The following is a 23,873-nucleotide window of genomic DNA, read 5'->3' as shown; positions in this document are numbered from 1 at the left end:
TGCTCAGTCCACTGAGCCACACCAGCCAGGGTACTTGTAAATTGTTCTTTTTTTTTTAAGATTTTATTCATTTATTTTTAGAGAAGGAAGGGAAGGAGATAGAAAGAGAGAGAGAAACATCAATGTGCAGTTGCTGAGGGTCATGGCCTGCAACCCAGGCATGTACCCTGGCTGGGAGTCGAACCTGCAACACTTTGGTTGCCCACATTCAATCCACTGAGCTACTCCAGCCAGGGCCTGTAAATTATTCTTTATTTCAATTAATGTATCCTTCATTTCTGACTGGAACTTTTTTATGGTGTTGAGATCCTCATTAAGTTCCTTGAGCATCCTTATAAGGAGTATTTTGAGTTCTGCATGTGATAGATTGCTTATCTCAATTTTGTTTCATTCTTTTCCTGAAATTTTGATCTGTTCTTTCATTTGGACCATGTTTTTTTGTCTGCTCACATTGGCAGCCTCCCAGTGTTTGTTTCTATGTATTAGGTGGAACTGCTGTGACTCCCTCTCTTGGTAGGATGCCCTACTTTAGTCAGTGACCTGTAGGGTCCCATGGCACAGCCTCCGCTATCACCCGTGCCCGGTACTCGAGGTGCACCCTTTTGTTTGGACTGAGTACACCTTCCTCTTGTAGTACAACCTTGATTGCTGTTGGCAGGTCAATAGGAGGGATTTACGCAGACCAGTCAGCTGCAAGGATTGGCTGTGTCCAGTGACCATCAACCTCTTCCTTCACTGAGGATCAGCTGTGCAGGGGCAGGGTGGTGGTGTTCTGTAGCTGTCTACTGGGTGCACAGGCTCTGGGGTTTCCTGGGTGGTACACACCAAGGTTAGCCCCCACCTCTGTTTTCCCCCAGGGCCACCCTGCCTGAACTATAAAGCAATCTGAGATGGCTGTTACTCGTGCTGGGCTTGAAGGTTCTCAGATGAAGCTAAGCTGTGAATCTAGGCTGCCTGCTGTTAGTGCCATGCTTGGGGCCACTTAGCAAGAGGTAAGGGTCTAGGAGCTTACTCAGGCTGGCTGCTGCTTATTTGAGAGGGTTTAGAAGTTGTGATGCATGAGCCACGACCGGCCGTTCATATGGAAAGGTCACTGATAACACTTAGGTGGGCCCTTGTAAGTTGGGTTGGATGGATTATCCGGTGGGTTAGGGTATCAGATGGGATAGTGTCTCAGGGGATCTCCAGGGCAGGCCAAACAGTGTTAGCCAGGTTGATGGAGTCTCAGATATGGTACCAGCCTGCTGGCTCTTTGGCTCTGTGGGAGGAAGGTTCAGAAAAGGGACAGTGGCCTCCGTCTACCCTCCTGTTGGGAGAAAGCTGTCCCTCAGCTCTTTATTTGGTGCCAGACACTTTAGTTCCTCCCCTCATGCCCTGGTGCCTTTTAAGCTGCTACCCTGGTGCTGAAACTCAGAGAGCGTGAGCCTGAGTAAAGCCGTGTGTGGGTCCTCTGAGGGGAACTGCTTGGGACTGCAGAAGCTTCTACTGCCTCAATCCCCACTAGTTTTTGCAGTCAGAAGTTATGGGCACTAATCTTCTGGCACTGGAACCCTGGGCTAGGGGACCTGGTGTGGGGCTGGGACTCCTCGCTCCTGAGCTATCCCTCCGGAATTTTTATCACCATATGTGGATGTGAGATCAGCCCGTTCCACTTCTCCGCCCCTCCTACCAATCTGGATGGGCGTGGTTGCTTTAATTCCGTGTTTGTCAGACCCCCATTCAACTTGATTTCTGATGTGACGATTGTTGTATAGTTTAGTTGTCATTTTGATGTGGTTGTGCAAGGAGGTGAGCCGTGTTTACCCATGCCACCATGTAGACCAGAAGTCCAGAAGAGTGATCTTGGACTTCGTTCTTCACCTCTAAACTGTCAGCAGATCATCTGCCATGTCTTCTAAGCCCTAAAATATTTTTCACCACCATTCTTACCTTCATCTAGTGAACTAGCATTCTGTGATCGTTGAAATAGCCTTCTGACTGGAATTTCTGCTTTTCTCTTTGCTTTTTCATGACTTACTCTCAAGAGAGCGCTCAGAGTGTCGTTTTCAAGACTTAAGTCATATCACATCACTCTTCTGCTGCAGACTCCTAGTGGCTTCCCGAGTTGCTTGGATTAAAAGCCGAAGGTAGCATACGAAGGCCTACCCGGTCGGTCCTTGCTGCCTGTCTTTCCGCTCCTCACTACTCCCCTTGTTCACTTCGCTCCCCGCGCTCTGGTCCCTCTGTTCTCCACGAGCGTGCCAAGTCCGCTTTCACATCACAGCCTTCGCTCTTGCTGTTCTTCTCTTGCCCCTAAAACTTCCCGTTTTCTCAGATGCTGCCTCCTTATTTCACTCATATTTCTGCTCAGGTCAGCTCCCAAAGAAGCCTTTCCTTGCCCACCTTGCCCGAAGCAGCACCTTCTCCCACGCCCCGGCAACCCACCCGGGAACCCACTGTCCCCATTCTGCTTTAATTTATTCCCTTAGAACTTGTCACTACCGTCATTTGTTTATTTTCTTTTTGTTTGCCTCTCTCTGTAGAGGGAAAACACCATGGGAGTAGGAACTTTGGATGACAATAAAGTGATCACATTCAGCTGGTACTCCACGAGCACTTGTTAATTGAGCAAATGAATAAACACTCATGTAAATATGCAGTGGATCGTTGTGTGTGGCTCGATGGGAAAATAACAGTTCTAACTTTCTATTTTAAATTTAGGCAGGTAGCCTTGTTTTATCAAAACCACACTGCCTTTACTGCTTATCTGCAGGATCTGGATTTGCCAGATGATGCCGTTTGCTCAGGCCTTCTTGCTTTCAGAGCTGGCAAGACTCTGTAAATTCTGCCCTGCTGCCAGTGTCGCGTTCCATCAAGGTGCTTGACTGACTTTTCTTCATCTGTTCATCGATTAAAGAAGGAACAGGATGCCATTTGAAATATAGTTAGAGTGCATTATTCCCAAGGTCTTGTAGTTAAAAATAATTTCTCTTTAAGATGGAACTTTGCAAGTCTAATGCGGCATTAGATGACTTCTCAGTAGTGTGGTGCTCTAAACGTTTCAGTCAGGAGATCACTGCCACCTGAAAACATTACCTGATTCTACTGGTTTTCATTTGCTGTATAATTAATTTTATTTATAGCCACTTAAATCAAGCTTATTTTGGCAAGGCTCCTCTCAGGGGAAACCTCAGATGGAGACTTTACTAGCACCGTAGTACCGGTCGGCAGCGTTCAACCTCTTTCATCTCGCGGCACACACAAGCTACTAAAACTCTGAGGCGCCCCCCAAAGTATATTTTTAAATTCATTCACACCAGATGGCCGTTGTATTGGTGGTTGCCTTTTTTTGAATTTGCCAGTCTGAAGGGCAAAGATGTCAGCGCCTCTGACTGGTCAGGGTCGCGCACGCTTTACACACGTTCGAGGCTCCCCAGTGTGTGTAGCGCAGCGGGTGTGACCTCCAAGAATTTTAATTATATAAAATTATGCTTCTCCATAATATAAACAGAAACCTAAAAATTCTAAAATCGAAATTTCACTTGTGAGCCAAATAGGAATTTGGTTTTAAAATCTATATTCTTAAGTATGTCATTGTGCTCAAGCATGTCATGGCACGTAAATTTTTTACTTGTGAGTGTAGCCACTCTGACATCATTGAGTTCATGAAAAGGTTCCCACTTAACTCTTATAAAGGTCACAGTTTTTATTAAACTAAAAAGAGGAGAAAACTGTGGCACTAGGGACACATAACTGTTTACAAAAGCTAATTAAAGCAAGATGAGGCCTGGAAACCTGGAGTGAATGTCACTCCAGAGACTTGGGCTCTGAAGCCTTAGTACCTTCAAAATAGGGCAGGCGATCCTCGCTGCTCCTCCCGCAGCTTGAGCGCTCCCCTGGAGAAGCCAGAGACGTTGCTGCGTGGCTGGGATCTCTGTTGCCACAGACATAGTGACTTCTGTCGGGGAAGACGGATCGAGGCTGCTGTGTAACTGTCTATTCTGACATCGTTTAGTAGCTTTGATTTCCTGGGAAATCAGCCCAGAATGGAGCAGAGATAAACAGTTCTGTGCATGACTCAGTTCAATCATGTTAGTGGTCAGATGCCACTCCGTGGAGGTCTTTAGTACAAACTAAGGACTTGAAGATTCCTAGCTCAACTTCTCTCTACATTGCCTTTTTTTAGAGATTTAGAGAAATGAGCACTTGCCATAGTTTAACTATTTCTCTTTCTTCTTTCATTCCTTTTCCATATCCCTTTTTCATTTCACCCAACACCAAAAATGCCCCTTTAGAAACACAAAGTAGATCTTTTCTACAAACTACGCCATGTGATGAACGAACTTATTGACCTCCGAAGGCAGCTGCTGTCCGGTCACCTGACTCAGGACCAGGTGCGGGAGGTGAAGCGGCACATCACTGTGCGCCTGGACTGGGGGAACGAGTAAGTACGGCGGTCACGGGGGCGCCTTTCGGCTTCCTTCACGGTCGTTCATCCTGGGGTTCGTGCTTGAGCAAAGCTGCTCTTCAGCGATTTAAAGTCACTATTGTATTTCCCACCAAGCTTTGGTTATTGTTACTGTGAGGACTATAGTTGTTTCTTTTAGTTTCGCACAGGACACTCCCTGGTTCTACTCACTGACACTTTCTCAGCCTCCATTTTCACTTCTGGGAAGTCAAATTAGACATTACCTGTTGAGAAAATATGAAATAAGGAACAAACTGACAGTAACCAGAGGGGAGGGGGACGAGGGGTAATGGTGGGGAAGATAGAGGAAAGGCCATCAAGGAACATGTATAAAGGACGCATGGGCAAAGCCAAAGGGGGTGGGTTCGAGGGTGGGGCGGGGAGTCTGTGGTGGGGTGAAAATGGAGACAGCTATACTTGAACAACAATTTAAAAAAACTGTTTTGAGCAGTGGGGAAAAAAAGATTGGAAGCAAGTTATAATTTAATAAATGATGGGAAGAGGACCAGCAATAAATGAGATACATGAACCCATTTCTAGAAATTAGAAAGTAGTTAGGGGATTAGTGACAGAGGAAGCCCAGCATAGATCAGGGAAATTTTAGCCAATGAAACAGCTACTCCCTTTTAGCTCCCGGAATCATGGAGGGCGGGAGTGTGCCTTTGAGCTCTAAATAATGGGATGGCCTAAAAGTACGCAAAAGGAATAATCCACCACCACGAGACCACTGCCGTGGCAGCCACGTGTCAGACCAACAAACACAAAGAGCAGCTGCGGGGGGTGAGGGGAGGACTGGAGAGGAGTATGAACGGGGACCTTATTACACAGTCTTCTCTGTTGTGGCATTTAAGGGTTTCAAAGTGTAATGACCAGATCCCTTCCACTTACCCGAAGGAGAAGCTCGCTACTTACCCAGCTATGTACAGGACCCTCCCCACACTTCTAACACCTTCCAAATCTGAATGGACAATGGAGCATTCTCAAATATTTGAAGAAACCCTTCTGTAGGGAAGAGACAGAAACTGGATAAACAAAATGCTGTATCCCAAATGAAATAATCTGGCCCCAGAGAGAATTAGAGATTAGTAAAGAACTTTAAACAAATCTCAGTATCCTCCAAGAGAATCAAGAAGATCCATTATATAGAATAAAATGCTATGAAAAAGGAATGGAGAATGTGATTTCCAAAATGAAACATTTAGGAAAAGAACAGGAAGGTAATTTTATGTTGTTACTAGGAAAATAAAAAGATGGGAAATAATTGAAGAAAGAAGAGCAATACAGATGTTCAAGCCAGTGGGTCCCCCATCAGGCACTATAATTTCCAGGGGGAAAAGTGAATGAAGAAGACAGTGTAGCCCTGGCCAGTATGTCTCAGTTGGTTGCAGTGTTGTCCCATAAACTGAAAGGTTGCGGGTTCGGTTCCTGGTCAGGGCACGTGCCTGGGCTGCAGATTCGGTCCCCAGCTGGGGTACGTGCAAGAGGCAGCCCATTGATGTCTTTCCCTCACTTCCGCTCTCTGTAAGGTCAGTGAGCATGTCCTCAGGTGAGGATTAACAGAAGAAGAAACTCTAAAGAAATAACAGAAGAAAATTTCTCAGAGCCAATGAACCAAGAGTCCTAGGTTTGAAAGGTCCCACCAGATACTCAGTATGAATGGGGAAAAACCCAGCAAGGCACTTGAAAATATTTCAGTATCTCAGGGATGATGAGAATATCCTCCTAAAGGGTTTTCAGAGAGCAAAACAGGTTTTAGGAATAAGAATCACATTGGCCTCAGAAGTTTTACCAGTAACACTGGACACTAGAATATCATGATTGGGAGATGATTTGCCAGACAGCATTTGATAAACAAGCATATTATCTAGTAGAGTATGAAATATTCAAGGATGCAGAAGTTATCTTTAATGGCCCCTTTCTTAATAAGGGACTTGAGAATGTGTTCGTAAAGAAGTGGAAGGATAAATCAGGGAAGAGGAAACCCAGGATGTAATAAACAGTGGGCCCAGCTCAGAGCCATACTGTTTGCTCATCATTAGAAAAGAAAAAGGTACAACTCTGAATTGGTGTTTGTGACCTTTTGAAGTGACACTGTCCTATCCTTGTTTACATTACATCTTGACCGTTAAATCGAATTGCTTGGCACACACCACCGCCCCCTTGCATGATGCGACGTGGGTTCAGGTATATCATAGATGGTACAGTGTTCTCTGAGTCTAACTTTGGACGACACAGATCTTAGCAAAATACAGTGTGTTAACTCACAGCATAGTTACTGGTCCTGTCTCCTTCGCCCCAGACAGTACTGTGTTATGAAATGGTATCGGTGCATTTATTTTAAAAATCAGTAATAGTAATAATTACAAATGTAACGTTACCACAAGCCAAGCAAATTGTTAACACTTGAACTGATAACACTAACATTGTATAATCACTGTTACAGTTTAACTGCAACTATATATACCAGTGAAAGAAGAAGAGAATTATTTTAGATGTATCAATGCCTCTTTATAATAAAACTTGGAAAGATACCAGATTTTGCCATCAAATCTAAAAACTTAAAGATGATAGTTTGGAAATAAGTTTAAATTGTTTGAAAAAAGCTAAGACCATTATAAATACCTGTCAGTATATTACAGAGTAATTCCACTTTCGTGAATATCTTTTCCCCAACAAACTGTGTGTGTGTCTTGGGAGCTGGGTGGAGTATTTATATGTCCACGCTGATAAACAAATAAAAAAACTAAAACCAGGAACACAGTTCCATGCCCCTTCTTCACTTTTCCTCCCCCCCCTCATTTCTTCCTCTCCCACTTCTCTGTGCCTTCTTCCCATCCTTCTCCCTCCCACTTCCTGTTTCCCCTTCCACTCCTTTCCATTCCCCCTCCCCTTCCCAGTGGAAAAACTAGGCACTTAAAAACTTAAGTGAGAGCTTTGTAGGTCTTTCATTTTAAAGGAAAAAGACATATCGCTCCCCAAACCAATAGGACTCTTCTCTCGGGTTCTCACTTGAACTAATTCTTTTTCAAAATTTCCTTTTTACTTGGAAAGAAGAGGTGGAATACTGCAAAAAGAAAATCATTCCTTACTGTTGGGTTATATGAAAGACTGTCCCCCACGGCAGCTGAGCACTGGTAACTGTGCCCATTGTTTCATTTATGCCCTGATGGTGCCTCAGCTCTGGTCCCAGCACACTTTTATAATGCCACAAAATACTGATGCTTAGCAGATGTTGGCATGTGTTGGATGCATAATCAATGCTTGCTGAGTGTATTTTTGTATTTTAATTGATGTAATTAAATATTAATTACCTATAAGCTCTTACGTAGACTTTATAGCTCTCCCTTTTCAGAACCTGTATCAGAAGCTGTTGACGACAGCTGTTAATAGCTTATTGAGCACATCTACTTCCGTCACTGTGTTAAGTGCTGGTCTGACTTGCACGCACGTTACACTGAAATGCTGTGATACTCTTCGAAGAGAAGAGCTCTGTCTTGTCTAAGGAGCAAACTGAGGTGCAGAGGCCCTTTCTGCAGTGTTGCATAGTGGGGAGTGGAGCTGGTGTCTGGACCCGGGGCTGGCCTACAGCCCATGCTCTTTGTGCAGGACCGTACTGTCCCTCAGGTCACTTTTCAGTGTGAGCCTTAAGCCCAGGCAAACTCCTGCCAGTGCTTCTGCTCCACGGGGCATTTGGCCTTCCTTCTGTGCTCCCGCCGTGAATCCTGTATGTCCCATAGCACAGACCTGATTTAAAACTGAGTGAGAACTGTCAAGGATGGAAACTAAACGGGCACTTCACACTTTTACTTAGAACTCAAATGCTGAGCTTTCCTCATCTACATAATAACACTTTTTACTTTGTTTCTTGAGTTTAATAATTATTTGGTAAAAATTTGAATATTGGGGCATTAAATTTATGTTGTACATGTGTTGACCTAGTCAATGTGTAGACTGGTTCCATAAGTAAAAATTATTAAAATCATATCAGGTAGGAATCAGCACTTATAAAATTGTGCTCTTACATTTTTAGGAACCAAAACGCAGGAAGGGCATAAAACAAAATTGTGTTCAAATTAACTGTCTCGTTCAAGTCTCCTATACAAAGGATAAGTCCGTTAGTTACATCCTTTCCAAGGGAGTTTTAAAATAATTTGTCTAGCAATGTAATTTTAATGTGTCAATTTAGTATTTTCAACATCTCCATAAAGACATTTATAAAAGTTTCTTTTCAGTCTCTTAATTTCATCACTGCGGCACCTGTAGCACAGCCAAGTTAAAGTTGCATTCACCCAGGGCCAACCACCTAGTTGATTTTTGCCTTAGAAAAATACCTGCGTTAGAAATATGTTATTCTTAGAGTGATTTATAGAGTTTTTGTATTTGTTCTTTAGGTAGAAAGTTCAGATTTGAATAAAATGTAAGCATTTTATAAGCTTTTGTTGAATTAGAATGCTATTTCTATGGATCATAAGTGTCAAATGAAATAATTGGTATCTTTTTATTGTGATTTTCATGTTTAAGACAAATCACCGATAAACATGTAATTTCTAGTTTTTCGTTCCATCTCTCCCTTTTTTGTATTCTCTCCCTCCTCCACCTCTCTTCTCGGCCTGCCCGCACAGATTTTCATGTGTCCCTGCCCACCCCTCCCCTTCTTCCTGCTCAGTTTGTGCCCCTCACCGGGGGGGGGGTTGCCCTTGGAGAAGAAACGCCAGCAGCAGTGTGAGTCGTAGTTCGCAGAAAGCATTGCCACCCACCCACCACCCCAACAAGTTTCCTCCGGGTAGGTTTTTAGCTATGAATCAGAAAAGTGTGTGACTCAGTACTTACCTTTAAGCTTTAAGGACATGCTGATATTTTCCAGCTTCAGGACATCTGAAATTAGCAGATGTTTCCAATGACTTCCTAGAATTCTCTTGAGACAGGAGGTTGTGTCCAACAGTCTGTGTCTTGCTCTACGCCAGAAGTCTGGGGTAACTGTGTTCAAAGTGTGCCTGTGCCAGAATCCTCCTATCAGGTTGCCATGTTTTGATGACTAACACACACACACACTCTGCTCTCACCACACCCTACACTTAGCACAGCACAGCGCCTGCACTTGGCAGGCGGTACATGCATGAATCAGAGGAACAAAATGGGCTTGTTTTTATGCCTGGTGGTCACTCATTTACCAGGTGGTATTTGCTACTTTCTGGATTGATGTGTTGACACAAAAATCATCCCTCAAAGTATTACGACTGAACTAATTACAATCACTTCTAGCCATTAGTACTTAACTATCATGATCATTAGTAGAAAGGCGGCCGGTATAGTGGAAATACCATAGTTCAGAGCAAGACAGACCCAGCCCGAGGCAAGCCTGCCTCTGTTCCCTTAATGAGCCACTGGGTCAGCCTCTCTCCACTTCAACTTCCTCAGTTACAAAGTGGGTCTAACACTTCCTGCTTCCAGAGTGCTTGCAGGTGATGTGCACGAAATGCCCGCCCCAAGTACGTATTCAGGAAAGGGTAGCTATAATTAGTTATACCTTATATTTTATTGTTTTATACATATACCATATTTTCATTAGTACAGTTAATGAAGTCACATAGTATGCTGTCTGTCCTGTAAGTATTAGAAAAGGGCCCACCCCACAAGACATCCTAACATCTCATCTTTCTCAAACAATTCTGAGGAAGAACTAAGTCCTAATGCCTTAAAACATTTATTATATGTAATTAATTAACTTTACATTGGTTTCTGCGTTCTGTGGTTCAGATGAGGAACCTCAGGGGAAAAAAAGATACAATAGAAGACAAAGTTGAATATAGAGCATTCAAAACAAATGTTAAATTCAAAGAATTTGATACAGAGATCCAGGGCCCTTAGAGAGGGCACCTGAAAGAATACAGAACCAGAACTCTGTCTCTTATCCGCTGCTGCGTCCCCAGGTTCCGCATGCGCCTGGCGCAGGTTAGGTGCCAGCAAATATTTACTGAATTATTGGAATGGACGAATGAGTGAGTGATCAATGGTAGGTAGTGAGAGAAGACTAACTGTTTTTTTGGAGACTGTTCACCTAAGCAATTAGTAGGACCGTTTCAGAAAACTCAGCGCTACACCACATCTCTGTGTAGATTCATGTAGATGCATGTCTCCTGCTTGTGTCCATCTCTTTGAGCCTTACTCAGACACTACGTCTCTCTTGTACTTGAAGCATGTATTGGCTAATGATGAAGCACATCAAGGTAATAATTGTAACAGCAGTAGCAAATCACAGTGCCAGGCAGTGTGCTGAGTAGTTCACATGGATCAGTCCTTACAGCAACCTGTGATAATACATCAATAAGACAGTGTGCTCGGTGGAAAAGCCAAGATAAAGACCAGGCAATCTGACCTCAGAGCCAGTGCTCCTAACTGCTTTGCTGCACGGCCTCCCTTTGCTGTGGAGAGAGAGAAAACACTAAGTTTACCATTCCCTGCACTCACTGTTCATTATTCTCAAAGTAAGCAGTGGAAGGAAACAGCCAGCAACCTCTCTCTCGGAGGGAGATTTGTAGTGAACAAGTCTTGCTTCTCGCTGTGCAGCCTCTCTGCCTCCAGTGAGAACAGTCCCCCCGTTCCGCTCTTGGAAAAATCTACTCTTCCTCCATTGAGCACAATCTTAGTAGAAGGAACTTGCCTTCTCATTTATCAGATACCTGTTAATCATTTTTTATTTCCTAATGAAATCGAGAAATTAGAAGGTGCTCTGCCCTAGTGAGTCGAGGAGAGGGAAAACCCTGCTCTCGGGGGACCGTTGGCCGGATGGAAACCGTTTGCCCGACTGGCAGCTGCTCTGTTTCGGGTACTCAGTGGTACTGGCCAGGTGCCCGCAGGGTCTGCGAGGAGGGTGGGTGGGTGTGTGGGTGCAGAGTTGCTGGACAAGCAAGGCAGGAGTGTCACAGTGCTAAGACAGGGTCTGCGTGGGTCCCAGTCTCCAGACGGGCCCATCACTGTGTGTGGCACACCGACGCAGCGCACGCACTTTGTCCCCGCCCTGTTGACTTCGCTCCATCGGGGTTTTTTGCTTGAGCCATTACATTGAACACATGTAGTTTGTTGGTTTTTTCATAGTCTTTTTGTTACTTAATTTTAATATGTAGACCATCATGTATTTTGTGACCTTCAGTGGTTAAAAAATTTTGTCTCATTTTTGTATTTAAAAAGATTTCAATAGCATGATTAAGAAAAGTTAGAAAATGTTTTGAATGATCACTTGTATAATCCCACTTTCCTAGTACAAATACTAATATCATCTTGTGGTCTTTTTGTGGGGGAGCTTTGTCCGCAGAGCCCCCCGTCTGCCACGGATGAGAGTAAGTCTACCAAGACATGATCTGCTTGGGGAGGAAAGGTGGCCGATCTCTCGAAGGAGAAGGGCCAAGAGCCTTTTCCTCAATGGCTTTTATTGGGCTCCTTTACACAGGAATTCAGGTAAAGCTCATTACTCATTGCCGGGAAGTAAGGATCAAATAACAAGGAACTCTGAGGGCCTATTTTGAAACAGGGTCAGGTAGCTAAAGAGCTGTAAAAAACTTTAAGGAACAAACTTACTTCTTCCTTGGACCTTTATCATTTCATTGAGAGCATTCTAAACAAAGCAGTTTTCACAGGATTTTACACATTCTTTCTTAGGCCTGATCACCTGGGGGAACCCACCCTTTCCAGCACAGGGCTGTACCACCCTCTGTCATTGTTTCAGGCTTAGGTGGAGCAAGGGAAGTAAGGCAGACAAGAGATTAGGAGATTTTCTCATTGACAATGAGGACTCAGGCTATGTCAAAGCTGAGGAGCAAGGGTCCATCACCCCCTTTTGCTGTAGCCCCCAAAGTCCTTCCTTGGGGGCCCCCATGTGATCGTGCCTGTCTTAGATCGTTCCCCCCTTGGGGAATCTTACCCATCATTGGCTAACCAACCAAGCACTGGGGGCCAGGCAGGGTGAAGTAAAAGGAGCAGAAGTGGTGCTCCTGCCAGGGAGATAAGCTTTTGTCTTCTTGGTGGCTTATGGTCCAAGGTCATTCCCTCAGCCTTAGCCTTGGGGGGGGTTACAGCTTCTGATACCAGGCAGGGCGGTTCCCAACACTTTTTGCTGTTTTTCCGCATGCACGTAAAAGCATTTTAAATATTTAAGATCATATCTGAAAAGCTTCCTTTATGAGGTAAATTGCGTTTTCTGACAAGAAAGGTAGAAAGGATGTGCTCCCGCTCCCCTGCTCCCCACGGCCCTGCACTGCCTGCACGTGCTGCTGTCAGCGTTAGGGGCCACAGGCCCGAAATGATTGCAGAAATATTAAGAATGAGTAATAAGAGGTGATTGAATAAGAGGCGTATTTCTTTGATATAAGAAGACAGGATTCTAGTAGTAGAAAGGTAAAATTTCTTACAAAATACATTAACGTCAATAATCAGATTCAAGGGCATAATTTAATCATTAAACTGTAGACTGTCATAGTTAAGCCAACAGTGTATTACTGGTCTTCTTATCATGCAGCGCTGTGAGGTTTCTTTTTTTAGGGTTTAGTACCAAAAAGATTATTTCCTTTTTAAAAACTCAGGCTCTTCTGTTACAGGATAATGCAAGTTATAATAGTTAATAGAAAAACCTGAGTTTTTATCCTTTAATAGAAAAGACGTTTTTCCTTTTTTCTTGCCTGCTAGAAAGTGCATGCCTACGTTTTACTACCTAACCTTAGTAATCACACAAGCCTGTGCAATTAGTACGTTTGCTTCTACCTTCTTCATAGGTTTGATTTTTTCGTTTTTATTTTAACCTTGTAATTTTGTTAACCTTTTCATATATTTTTCTATAAATAAGGTATAAATTATAAATAAAATCTGCATTTTAGATGTTCACATGGGTTTCTTTTAAGTTAGTAGAAATTTTATAATACAGAAAGAGCCTACAGAGTTAGTTTTGCTAGCGTATTCTAAAAGTAGCTCATCTTTCCATAGGTCTGTTGGCCATCTGTATGTCCTCTTTGGAGAAGTGTCTGTTCAGGTCCTTTGCCCATTATTTAATTGGATTGTTTGGTTTTTCTTGGTGTTGAGTTTTGTAAGTTCTTCATAAATTTTGTATATTAACCCCTTATCAGGTGTATTGGCGAATATGTTCTCCCATTCTGTGGGTTGTCTTTTTATTTTGTTGATGTTTTCCTTGCTGTGCAAAAACTTTTTACTTTGATGTGGTCTCTTTTGTTTCCCTTGCCTGGGGAGATATATCTGATAAAATATACAGGCTAAGTCTGAGATTTTGCTGCCCGTGTTTTCTTCTAGGATATTTATGGTTTTGGGTCTAACATTTCATTCTTTAATCCATTTTGAATTTATTTTTGTGTGTGGTGTGAGAAGGTAGGCTTGTTTAATCTTTCTGTACATATCTGTCCAATTTTCCCAATACCACTTATTCAGTAAACTATCTTTAGCTCATTGTATGTGCTTGCTTCCTCTGTTGAATAGTAATCGACTGTGAAGGTGTGGTTTATTTCTGGGCTCTCTATTCTGTTTCATTGATCTGTGTGTCTGTTTTATGACAATACCATGCTGTTCTGATTACTATGGCTTTATAGTATAGTTTAGTACTATAATATAATTTAGTACTAATCATTACAGAAATGGAAATTTAAACCACAGTGAAATAACACGTCATACCCGCCAGAATGGCTGTTATCCGCAAACCAACAACCAAGTGCTGGCAAAGATGTGGAGCCAGGGGAGCACTTGTGCACTGTCGGCGGGAGTGCAGATTGAGGCCACCGCTGTGGGGAGCAGTGTGCAGGAACCTCAGGAAATTAGCCATGGATCTGCCTTTTGACCCAGTGATCCCACTTCTGGGGATGTATCTGAAAGAACCCAAAGCACCAATTTGGAAGAGTATAAGCACCCCTACATTCACTACAGTGTTATTTACAATCGCCAAGATATAGAAGCAGCCCAAGTATCCATCAGTAGATGAGTGAATAAAGCAACTATGGTACATTTATACAATGTAATACTACTCAACTGTAAAAAAAAAGAAAGAAAGACAGAAGGAAAGTTTTACCCTTTGCCACAGTATGGATGGCCCTGGAGAACATTACATTTAAGTTAAAGAAGCCAGTTACGAAAAGACAAACACCGTATGATTTCACTCATGTGTGGAATCTAATGAACACACTGAACTGACAAGCAAAATAGAAACACTCATAGATAGAGAGCGGGATGAACGCTAAGGGGGGAGGGTAGGGGTGAAGGAATTGAGAGAAAGGACGTGAGGGCATGGACAACAGTGTGGTGATTGTGGGGGTGAGGAGGGCATGAGGGGACTAAATGATAATGGAAAAAATTACAATAAGATTTTTTTAAAAATGACAGTAGTTCATAGTGTAGTTGAAGAAAAGAATACATACCCTCCTTCCCTCATGTATGGAATACTCCTGCCAGATGCAGTTTCGGTAACCCTTGTTTTGGAGTAGGGAAGTCACAGAGCCTCTCTCAGACCCTGATGAGCGTCACAGACCCGCTCCCCCAGAACAAACTCGTAAAAGGCGTGTGCACACACCGCTGTAAGCAGTGTCAGGGTCCGCAGGGCCGCTGGGCTCCAGCGTTGGAGCCGCTTCTCTGGGGAGGAGGAAAGGAGTTAGCGTTCATTGGCTAGAATTCTGTACCATGTTTGAGCCCAAGAGTTTTGCGTCCAGAGTTGCTCACTGCCTCATACTGCCTCCCAATCAATCACGAAGCACCATCACCTCTTCCTTTCTGCGCGAGTTATACCAGGTCTTCTAAATATTCTGCTCTTTAGTAGTAGTAGCCCTCGGTTAAACGTCTGTCTAACGTTTCTTAACGTATTGGTTAATATGCGGTGATGTCTTCACTATAACCCTGTGTCAGTATTAATTAAATTGGAAATGAGATAAAACTCAACCAAAAAATACATTTCTTTAAATTTACTATTTTCAGCAGGTAATTTTTTATGGGTTGGAGTTTGAATTACACATCTGCTTGGATCCTGGATAACCTTTTATGGTAGTAATACATGACTAAACCTTCAGCATACTTGCAAGATGGGGAGAAATAAAAAAATAAATGTGACTTACTAATAATCTGTAGAAAGCCCATCCTTAATAAACTCAGTCAATCCCTTAACAACATGATATCAAATGCATCCTTCTTGCCCTCACAAGGGGAACTGCTTGGTGACTAAAAGTATGTCAGACTTCAAATCCCTAGTCTCCCTCATTCACCCGAAGCTGAGCACAGTGAGGTGTTACTGGGAAGGGCGTGTCCCTCCTGGGGCAGCGTGCGAGCCTCAGTCCACAGTGTCCTGGTAGGTATGGGCTCTCCAGCGCATGGAGAAAGATGAGTAATCTGACGGCGTGGCATGTTGATTGTGGTCTTTCTCTCTACTAGGCATTTGGGCCTGGACCTGGTGCCTCGAAAGGACTTTGAAGTAGTGGATTCGGACCAGATTAGTGTCTCAGATCTCTATAAAATGGTAAGAAATTAGCTTGTTCCTGTACACCTCCTTTTTTCCTTTATAAATTTCTAATTACATTATGAAATAATGTTGCTAAAGTTGTTTCATTGTCTTTGTCCCAGTGTAATTAAGGAGTCTTCCTCATTTGGACAGTATATCACACTTGCTTTTCTAAATGGAATTACAATGTGGAGTGCTGGGCTTACTGTGATGTCTACGGTGCATTTCTCTGGTTCTGCTGGTGGACAGAGCTCCTTCAGTCTGCACCAGTTACTACAGTTTTGTCTCTGCCCTGACCAGTGCAGCTCAGTTGGTTGAGCGTCATCCCGCAAAGTGAAAGGTCCCCAGTTAAATTCCCAGTCAGGGCACATGCCTGGGTTGCAGGCCTTCCCTGGCTGGAGGTGTGCAACAGGCAACCCATCTATGTTTCTCTCACACATTCATGTTTGTCTCCCACTCCTCTCTCCCTTCCAATCTATCTTTAAAAATAAATAAATAAGCCCTGGCTGGTGTGGCTCAGTGGATTGAGCGCTGGCCTGCGAACCAAAGGGTCACCGGTTCGATTCCCAGTCAGGGCACATGCCTGGGTTACAGACCAGTCCCCAGTTGGGGGTGCATGAGAGGCAACCACATACTGATGTTTCTTTATCTCTCGTTCTCCCTCCTTTTCTCAAAAATAAATAAATAAAATCTTTAAAAAACTCATTGTAAAAATAAATAAATAAAGTCTTTAAAAAATTAATGTTTTTGCCCTGGCTGGTGTAGCTCAGTGGATTGAGTGCTGGCCTGTGGACAGAAGGGTCACCAGTTTGACTCCCAGTCAGGGCACGTGCCTGGGTTGCAGGCCAGGTCCCCAGCTGGGGGCCCATGGGAGGCAGCCACACATGGATGTTTCACTCTCTCTTCCTCCTTTCCCCTCTCTCTAAAAATAAATTAATAAAATATTTTTTAAATAAATTAAAAATTAAATTTTTCCTCTAGTTGATGCTGAAAAGAGCCAATTATTGACTAATGTAGTGTTTAAACCTGAAAATAATGTATCGGTATTTCTAAGAGAGACATAACTTGTTAAACCCTGAGCTATCTATTGGTTATTATAAAAAGGTATGGAGTTGACTAATGACCAAGTTTAATTTTACAGGCTGACTGAGAAGAAATATCTAAAAGAAAGGTACAAAATTTTAAAGTAGAACAAACATCAGAAACCTCATGACTATGCCATTTAGACTAAGGCACTGGGTAAAACTCACTTGGAGAAGTACTTACATGTTTATGAAATATATATTGGTGAGAATTACAAGTTTTAGAAAAATTACAAGTTTCTTTTTAAGAAGATGAAAAGGTGTTCAATGTCACTGATCTTGAGGGAAATGCGAATCAAAGCCACAATGAAATATTACCTTACACCTAGAACGCCTGTTATCGAACAGAAGAGACATTGATGGTGGCAAGGATGGGAAGAAGAAAGAACTCTTTGTGCTGTTGGTGGGAGTGTAATTTTGTATAGCCACTAAGAAAAACTCTATGGAGATAACTCAAAAAGTCAAATACACAGCTACCACATGATTCAGCAGCCCCACTTCTGCATGCGTATCCAAAAGAACTGAAATCAGGGTCTCGACACGAGGCTCCACCCCCGCGATCACGGCAGCGTCATTCACAGTGGCCACGCCGTAGAGACAGCCTGAGTGTCCCTTGGTGGATGAACAACGAAAGAAAATGTGGTGTATGCATATATATGTGACAGAACATTATTCTGCCGTAAGAAAGAAGGGTATCCTGTCGTTTGTGACCGTGTGGACGAACCTTAAGAGTACTATGCTAAGTGAAATAAATCAGCTAGAGAATGACAAATACTTGATGATCTAATATGTGGAATCTGAAAATGCTGAATTCATAGAAACAGAGAGTAGAATGGTAATTGCCAGGGGCTGAGGATGAGGGAGTGAAGAGATACTGGTCATTGGGCACAAAGTTTGATAGTTTTTTTAAAATATATATTTTTAAATATTTTATTTATCTATTTTTAGACAGGAGGAAGGGAGGGAGAAAGGGAGGGCGAGAAGCATCTATGAGTGGGTACCTCTGGTGCACCCCCTCCCACTGGGACCTGGCCCACAACCCAGACATGTGCCCTGACTGGGAATCGAACCGGCGACCCTTTGATTTGCAGGCCGGTGTTCAATCCACTGAACCATACCAGCCAGGGCACAAACTTGAATAGTTTTAAGAGGATTAAGTTCTGAGGATCTAATGTACAACATGGTGATGGTAGTTAACAATAGTGTATTACGTACTTGGAAGTTCTTAAAGGAGTATACCTTCAGTCTTCTCACAACAACAACAAAATAATGATGTTAAGGTTATATTAACCTTATTGTGGTTGGTACTCATTTCATAACATATGTGTGTATCAAATCATCACACTGTGCCCCTTAGGTTTATACTATGTCATATATCAATTATATCTCATAAAGCTTGGGAAAAATCTTTCCCAGAACATTAGATACGAGCCTCCAGATTGAAAGGACCAAACAAGTATTTAACACTTAATTGTGAAATTTCAGCTCACAAAGCTGAAAGCCTTCGGAGAGAAAAATAGGTCACCTACTGAGGATTTGTTGTAAGAATGGCATTTGTCTTCCTAAAAGCAACACTGAAAACTAGCAATAATGAAGAATTGCCTTTAAATTCTGAGGGGAAGAAAATGCAACCTAGAATTTTGTATTTATTGGGCCACACTATCAATCAAGTGGGAAAATACCCTGAAGAAAATTTTGGTCACTCAATGTCTAAAAAAAAAATCTCTGTGAAAACCTTTTTCAGGAAACTACTGAAGACTAAGTTATTTTAAATGAGGGATGAAACCAAAAGATGCTACTGTGTGCCATCCAGGAAAGGAATTCTGACCCAAGTGAGAGGCACACGGAATTCTCAGGTTGCCGTCTGAGGGGGCCCTAGGACAGCGGTTGTGCAGCAGGCAGGCCTGGAGAGTGACCGGCCCGGCGAGAGCAGAAGGCGGCGGGGAGGGGCATCAGCGGGCGAAAGCCCGCCTCCCGGAGTGTCGGGTAGCCCCAGCTCGAGGAGGACGCTACTGAAAGCTGTCCTGTCAAGCTGTTGGAGGGCGTAGGAGAAGGCCCTATAGTTTATAAATAAGACTGAGTTATTTCCAGTGCAAAAGTAGAAGGCACTAGGAGAAAGAAAGTGTAATTGAAGTACACTACTTGGCTCGGTAGTGAACAGTGTTTAAATGTTACAATAGTAGAAACAAGTTTTGACCAAAACTGGTGAGATAGTAAGAATATGGTTGAAATGAAATGATGTAACAAATGCAATAATCTTCGACTTTCATAATAAAAGGCCAGTAGAGAAATCTAAAATTGGATAAAGAGAAAGCACTGTAGGTAAGACATTTAGAAATATTTGGTAAATTTAGGAAAAAACACAGTAATAAGCTGAAAATGCTTTATCTCTGGGCCACAGGGCAGGGTGAACAGAGGACTGACAATTTATTGCAAGCTTTTTAGGCCTATGTATTTTGAAAATCGTATGCTTATATTACTTTTAACAAATATTAAGTTAATTTATTTTTATTGTTCATGCTCTAACGGTTTTCCCAATTTCCCCCCTTCACCCTCCTACGCCCTGCCTGCTCCCTGCTTCCGTAGTCAGTCCCCCCACCACTGTTCTGTCCATCGGTCCTCCACACGTGTTCTTCGACTGACCCCTTCGCCGCCTTTCAAGCAGTCCTCCTCTCTTGGCAGCTGTCAGTCCATTGCATGATTCCATGCCTCTGCTTCTGTTTTGCTCATTAGGTTATTTTGTTCATTAGATTCCTCTTATAAGTGATGTCATATGGTATTTGTCTTTCACCAGCTGGCTTGTTTCACTTAGCATAATAGTCTCCATATTAATTTAAGATGTTGGTTTCTCAGAAAGGCCAAAGGGCCCTAGCCAGTGTGGCTCACTTGGTTGGAGCCTCATCTTGCACACCGGTTGATTCCCAGTCAGGGCATGTACTTGGGTTGCAGTTGGATTCCTTGGTTGGGGTGCGTGCGAGAGGCAACCAATCCATGTTCCTCTCCCTCTTTCTCTCTCTCCTTCCCCCCCTCTCTAAAACCAATAAGCATGTCATCAGGTGACCATTAAAAAAAGAGAGAGAAAGACCTAAGGTGCAAGTTTCTTTTTATTTTATTTCATTTTATGCTGATTTTTCTGTCTTTTTATCTTGTGTATTTGCTTTTGATGGAAAGAATTAGATATGATAAAGAAAAACTGATTCTGAGAGCCCATTCCATAAATTCATTGAAAACCACTTATTTTTATGTTAAATTGCATACAATAAATGCACAGTAAGTGTTTTGGTTAAATCTTAAATTTATCAACAAGTTTCAAAGGAATAACCTTTCAGAATTTTTGTATTAACATTTAAATTTATTACTGGAATATGAAACTTTCTGATTATAATAATACTCCTTGCCACTTATTTTACAAGAAGACCTTTATAAATAGGATTATACCTTACGTTTGCACTTAGTGCATTTTGTTTCTCATGAAAAATTCAAGCCCCTACACAATGTTGAGTATAAAGATTAAATCTCTTTAAATACACAGGTGGATTTTCTGTATGACAAGAGCCAAAGGGAGCCCTAACACTCCTTCATTCTTGCTTCCACCTGATCGCAGGTCTAACTCCATCTTCAGCAGTGGGGAACTGGTGCTGCCTAAACTAGAAGGCATTTCAAAGGGCAACAGTGAGGGATTTGTGTTCATCTTAATTAGCCATGACTCCGTGGGAAGTGAGAACTCGAAGATTGCATAATATGAGAGCTTCTAAATTGTGGAAGACCTAGCAGAATATTCACATTGTAACCTCCTGCTACATTGTTACCCTTCGACGACAGCATGTGTTGGGAGCTGTGTTAGTCTGTTGTGTTGTAGTGCTGATTTATATTTGTAGTAGACCAGTGTTTATACTTCCAGTTCGGGGTTTAAGTCAGTCGATTACATTATTTACTAATGATCAAGCATCATTGGTAATCCTGACGAGATGTCTTGTATTTTCTTGTAACACCCACAATACCTAACACAATTCTCAACGTACATAGAGGGAATTAATTGTGTTTTTCAGTTGAATAGCTACAGTTTTTTTCCTTATATTGGTAGACTTGTGAGGACTAAATAGACCAGAGACGTCCAAGAGCTGACAGTGACTTTTCTGTGGGGGAGAAGTTTGGCAGAACCAGTAAAGTAGTCCATGCATTTTAAATTAATTTGTGTTTTTGATGTACCTTCTTAGGCCCTTGAGATACAAGGATGGTTAGGGTGGGTATTTTGCTCCCAGAGAGGACAGAGTCTAGAGTTGGCTACGAGCGCGGACACGTAATAATTACAGCCGCACTGCAGGTGACGGTGGCTCTGCGGGGGCAGGTGTCCCTGCACAGCGCCGTGAAAGGTGCTCCAGTGTCCGCTTCCGTGCCTCTCTCTGGTTGCCGTGTGCATGCTATGCTCGCGGACTCGGCTGAGAAGCCTTCCCCGATGCTGATGCCTCTGAACTCCAGAATAACATTTGTGCTTGTCAGCACGGGTGTTGTACACTGAGATTAGCTGTGAACTTGCATATATAATTATAATTGAACATTTATGTTAAGATTGGTAGTGACTTCTAAGAGTTAGTAAATCCACTTCAGAAGAATGCCTTAGTGCAGCCCCCGAATGTGAAATAAAGCAGTGGAAAGTGTTTTAGGCCAGTGGACATGGGTCAGTAAACCACAGAAAACTTGATATTTTTTGTTTTGAAAGCTTGATTTTTAAGAAGCTTTTCTGTAGCCTCTTTATATGTGAACTTTCCTTTCATGCGTACACGTTCCCCGTGATGACTCCCCAGCCGGCGGAGGCCTGTTCTCATCGTACAGTCGTCCCCCGGCATCCACAGGAAACTGGTTCCAGGACCCTGCGCGAGCACCAGAATGTGCGATGCGCACGTCCTTTATATAAAATGGCAGAGAATTTGCATATAACCTATATTTGCATATAGGCTACAGCATGGTATGCCTGCACATCACTTCATTATAGTGCTTAGCTTGTGGCAAATTCAATTTTTGCTTTTTGGAACTTTCTGGGATCCCCCCCCCCCCAAATATCTGAATCCGTGGTTAGTTGAATCCATGAATATAAAACCCGTGGATATGGAGGGCCAGCTGTATTTAATATGTGTCTTGGGAACATGTAGTCCCATGAATGAATATTAATAGTCAGTAATAATTTGCTAATTTAGTTGTTAATGCACACAAATATTTAATACTTGTTTCATTACTATTAATATTTCATTATTTAATATTAATATTTATCAACATTAATGGCAAATATTAATTTAAGTGCATCTTAATTGCACTTACTATTTGATTGTACTTCAGTTTTATTTAGGGTTACATGAGTGTATTTGGAAAAGAAGTGAAACCGTTCTGCTCAGCCCCCATTCCTTGTACCTGTGCGGGGTGGAGCGGCTCACCGGGTGAGTGCTGGCTCACCCCCGCAGGGCCCCAGAGGCGGCAGGATAGAAACTCTCACTTTTCAGTTCACCAGGACCAGGGGCCTGATGTTTGTGAGCCCATAATTTTTTCTGGTAAGGGTTCCTTCTGAATGTGACTGACTTTTCTATAATAACTAATTATGGAGAAGGGTACCAATAATAATACGAATGCTGTCCCTGGCTGGGCAGTCAGTCGGTTAGAGCATCATTCTGATCTGCCCTGGTCAGAGCACAGAGAAGCATCAACCAGTGAATGCAGGCGGAACAACAAATCGATGTCTGTTTCTGTCTCTCTCCCCCCTCCTTTCCTCTCTCTCTCAAATCAAATTTAAAAAAGAATATGAATTATAGGTAATAATGATCAGCCACTTACAAATATAGGTACTATGCTGACTTCATCTGCACAAAATCCAATGAGGTTGAGTTCGCAAAATGTTATCCTCAGTTTACAAATGAGTCAAGATTTAAAACCAGGTGTCCTGACTTAGCTCTCTAATTACTTTGTCATGCTGCTCTCCATGATGAAATTTGAGCCTCAGAATAACCCTGTGAGGAAGACAATAAAAGCTTTTATCTTAATTTTACAGTTGAAGAAAGTATCTCTGAGAGTAAGTGATTTCTCTGAAGTTTCCCAGCCCACTTGGTGCGGCTGGGATTGGAATCAGCTGCTCCTAACTTGAGCCAGCAGCGAAGGAACAGCACGGAGAGACGTTTAGGAGGGAGCCCCTTCGGTTAAAGGCTGCACGTCCTCCGTTGTGGAGAGCCTGGAAAAGCCGGATCACTCAGCTCAGGGCCTGGCGCAGACAGTGTATGGAGGGGACAGTGCCAAAGCCAAAATGCAGTAGCAGGTACCACCTGTGACGTGGCTGGTACTCTGAGCTGGGGTTGGAGTCCAGACGTGGCCTCCCTCTGGCTATGTGAACTTCAGCAAATTGCTTCCTTGCAGTACGCCTTAGTCGTCTCCATCAAATACCAATAACATTTATCTAACAAGGTTATCAGAATTAGATCATCTGTGTAAAAGACATATCAGAATGCCCAGCATACAGAAGACGCTTAATAAAAGTTTCCCCCCCAGCTGAGTGCATTTTTCTTTCTTTCTTTCCGTAGCATCTGTCTAGCCGGCAGAGTGTACAGCAGAGCACGTCCCAGGTAAGCAGCTTCACCAGGCTTCCCGGATTGTCCCCTCTTCAACTCTTCCCCCCAGGAGATCACAGCACAGGGGTGCACCAGGAGTGACACCCACCCCACTGACTTTCCGACTGTGTGGTGTCTTCCATGTAAGGAGCCCTGGCCTTTGAACAAATTTGTCCAGTCTCCGCTCCTCTGTGCAAGTTTACATAAGCACAACTGAAAGAAAGGAGGTCGAGAGACTAAAATGAATTGGTCTGAAAGAAAATAAAAATGTCATTTAACAGTGT

The 23,873-nt window shown here is 42.9% G+C and overlaps 1 protein-coding gene across 6 annotated transcripts in view; it reads left to right on the top strand.

Moving 5' to 3' along the window:
- The window catches only part of DOCK3 (dedicator of cytokinesis 3), a 268,621-nt gene that overhangs the window by 115,818 nt on the left and 128,930 nt on the right, over positions 1–23,873 (top strand). For all 6 annotated transcript variants that reach the window (XM_036030272.1, XM_036030271.1, XM_036030269.1 and 3 more), the window contains exons 6-8: positions 4,275–4,423; positions 15,854–15,938; positions 23,563–23,604. In XM_036030272.1, coding sequence (XP_035886165.1) covers positions 4,275–4,423; positions 15,854–15,938; positions 23,563–23,604 — 276 coding nt within the window. The remainder of the gene's footprint in view (positions 1–4,274; positions 4,424–15,853; positions 15,939–23,562; positions 23,605–23,873) is intronic.

Source organism: Phyllostomus discolor, chromosome 7 (genome assembly GCF_004126475.2).
Source record: "Phyllostomus discolor isolate MPI-MPIP mPhyDis1 chromosome 7, mPhyDis1.pri.v3, whole genome shotgun sequence".
Classification (NCBI taxonomy): domain Eukaryota; kingdom Metazoa; phylum Chordata; class Mammalia; order Chiroptera; family Phyllostomidae; genus Phyllostomus; species Phyllostomus discolor.
This window is presented reverse-complemented; position numbering and strand designations above follow the sequence as displayed.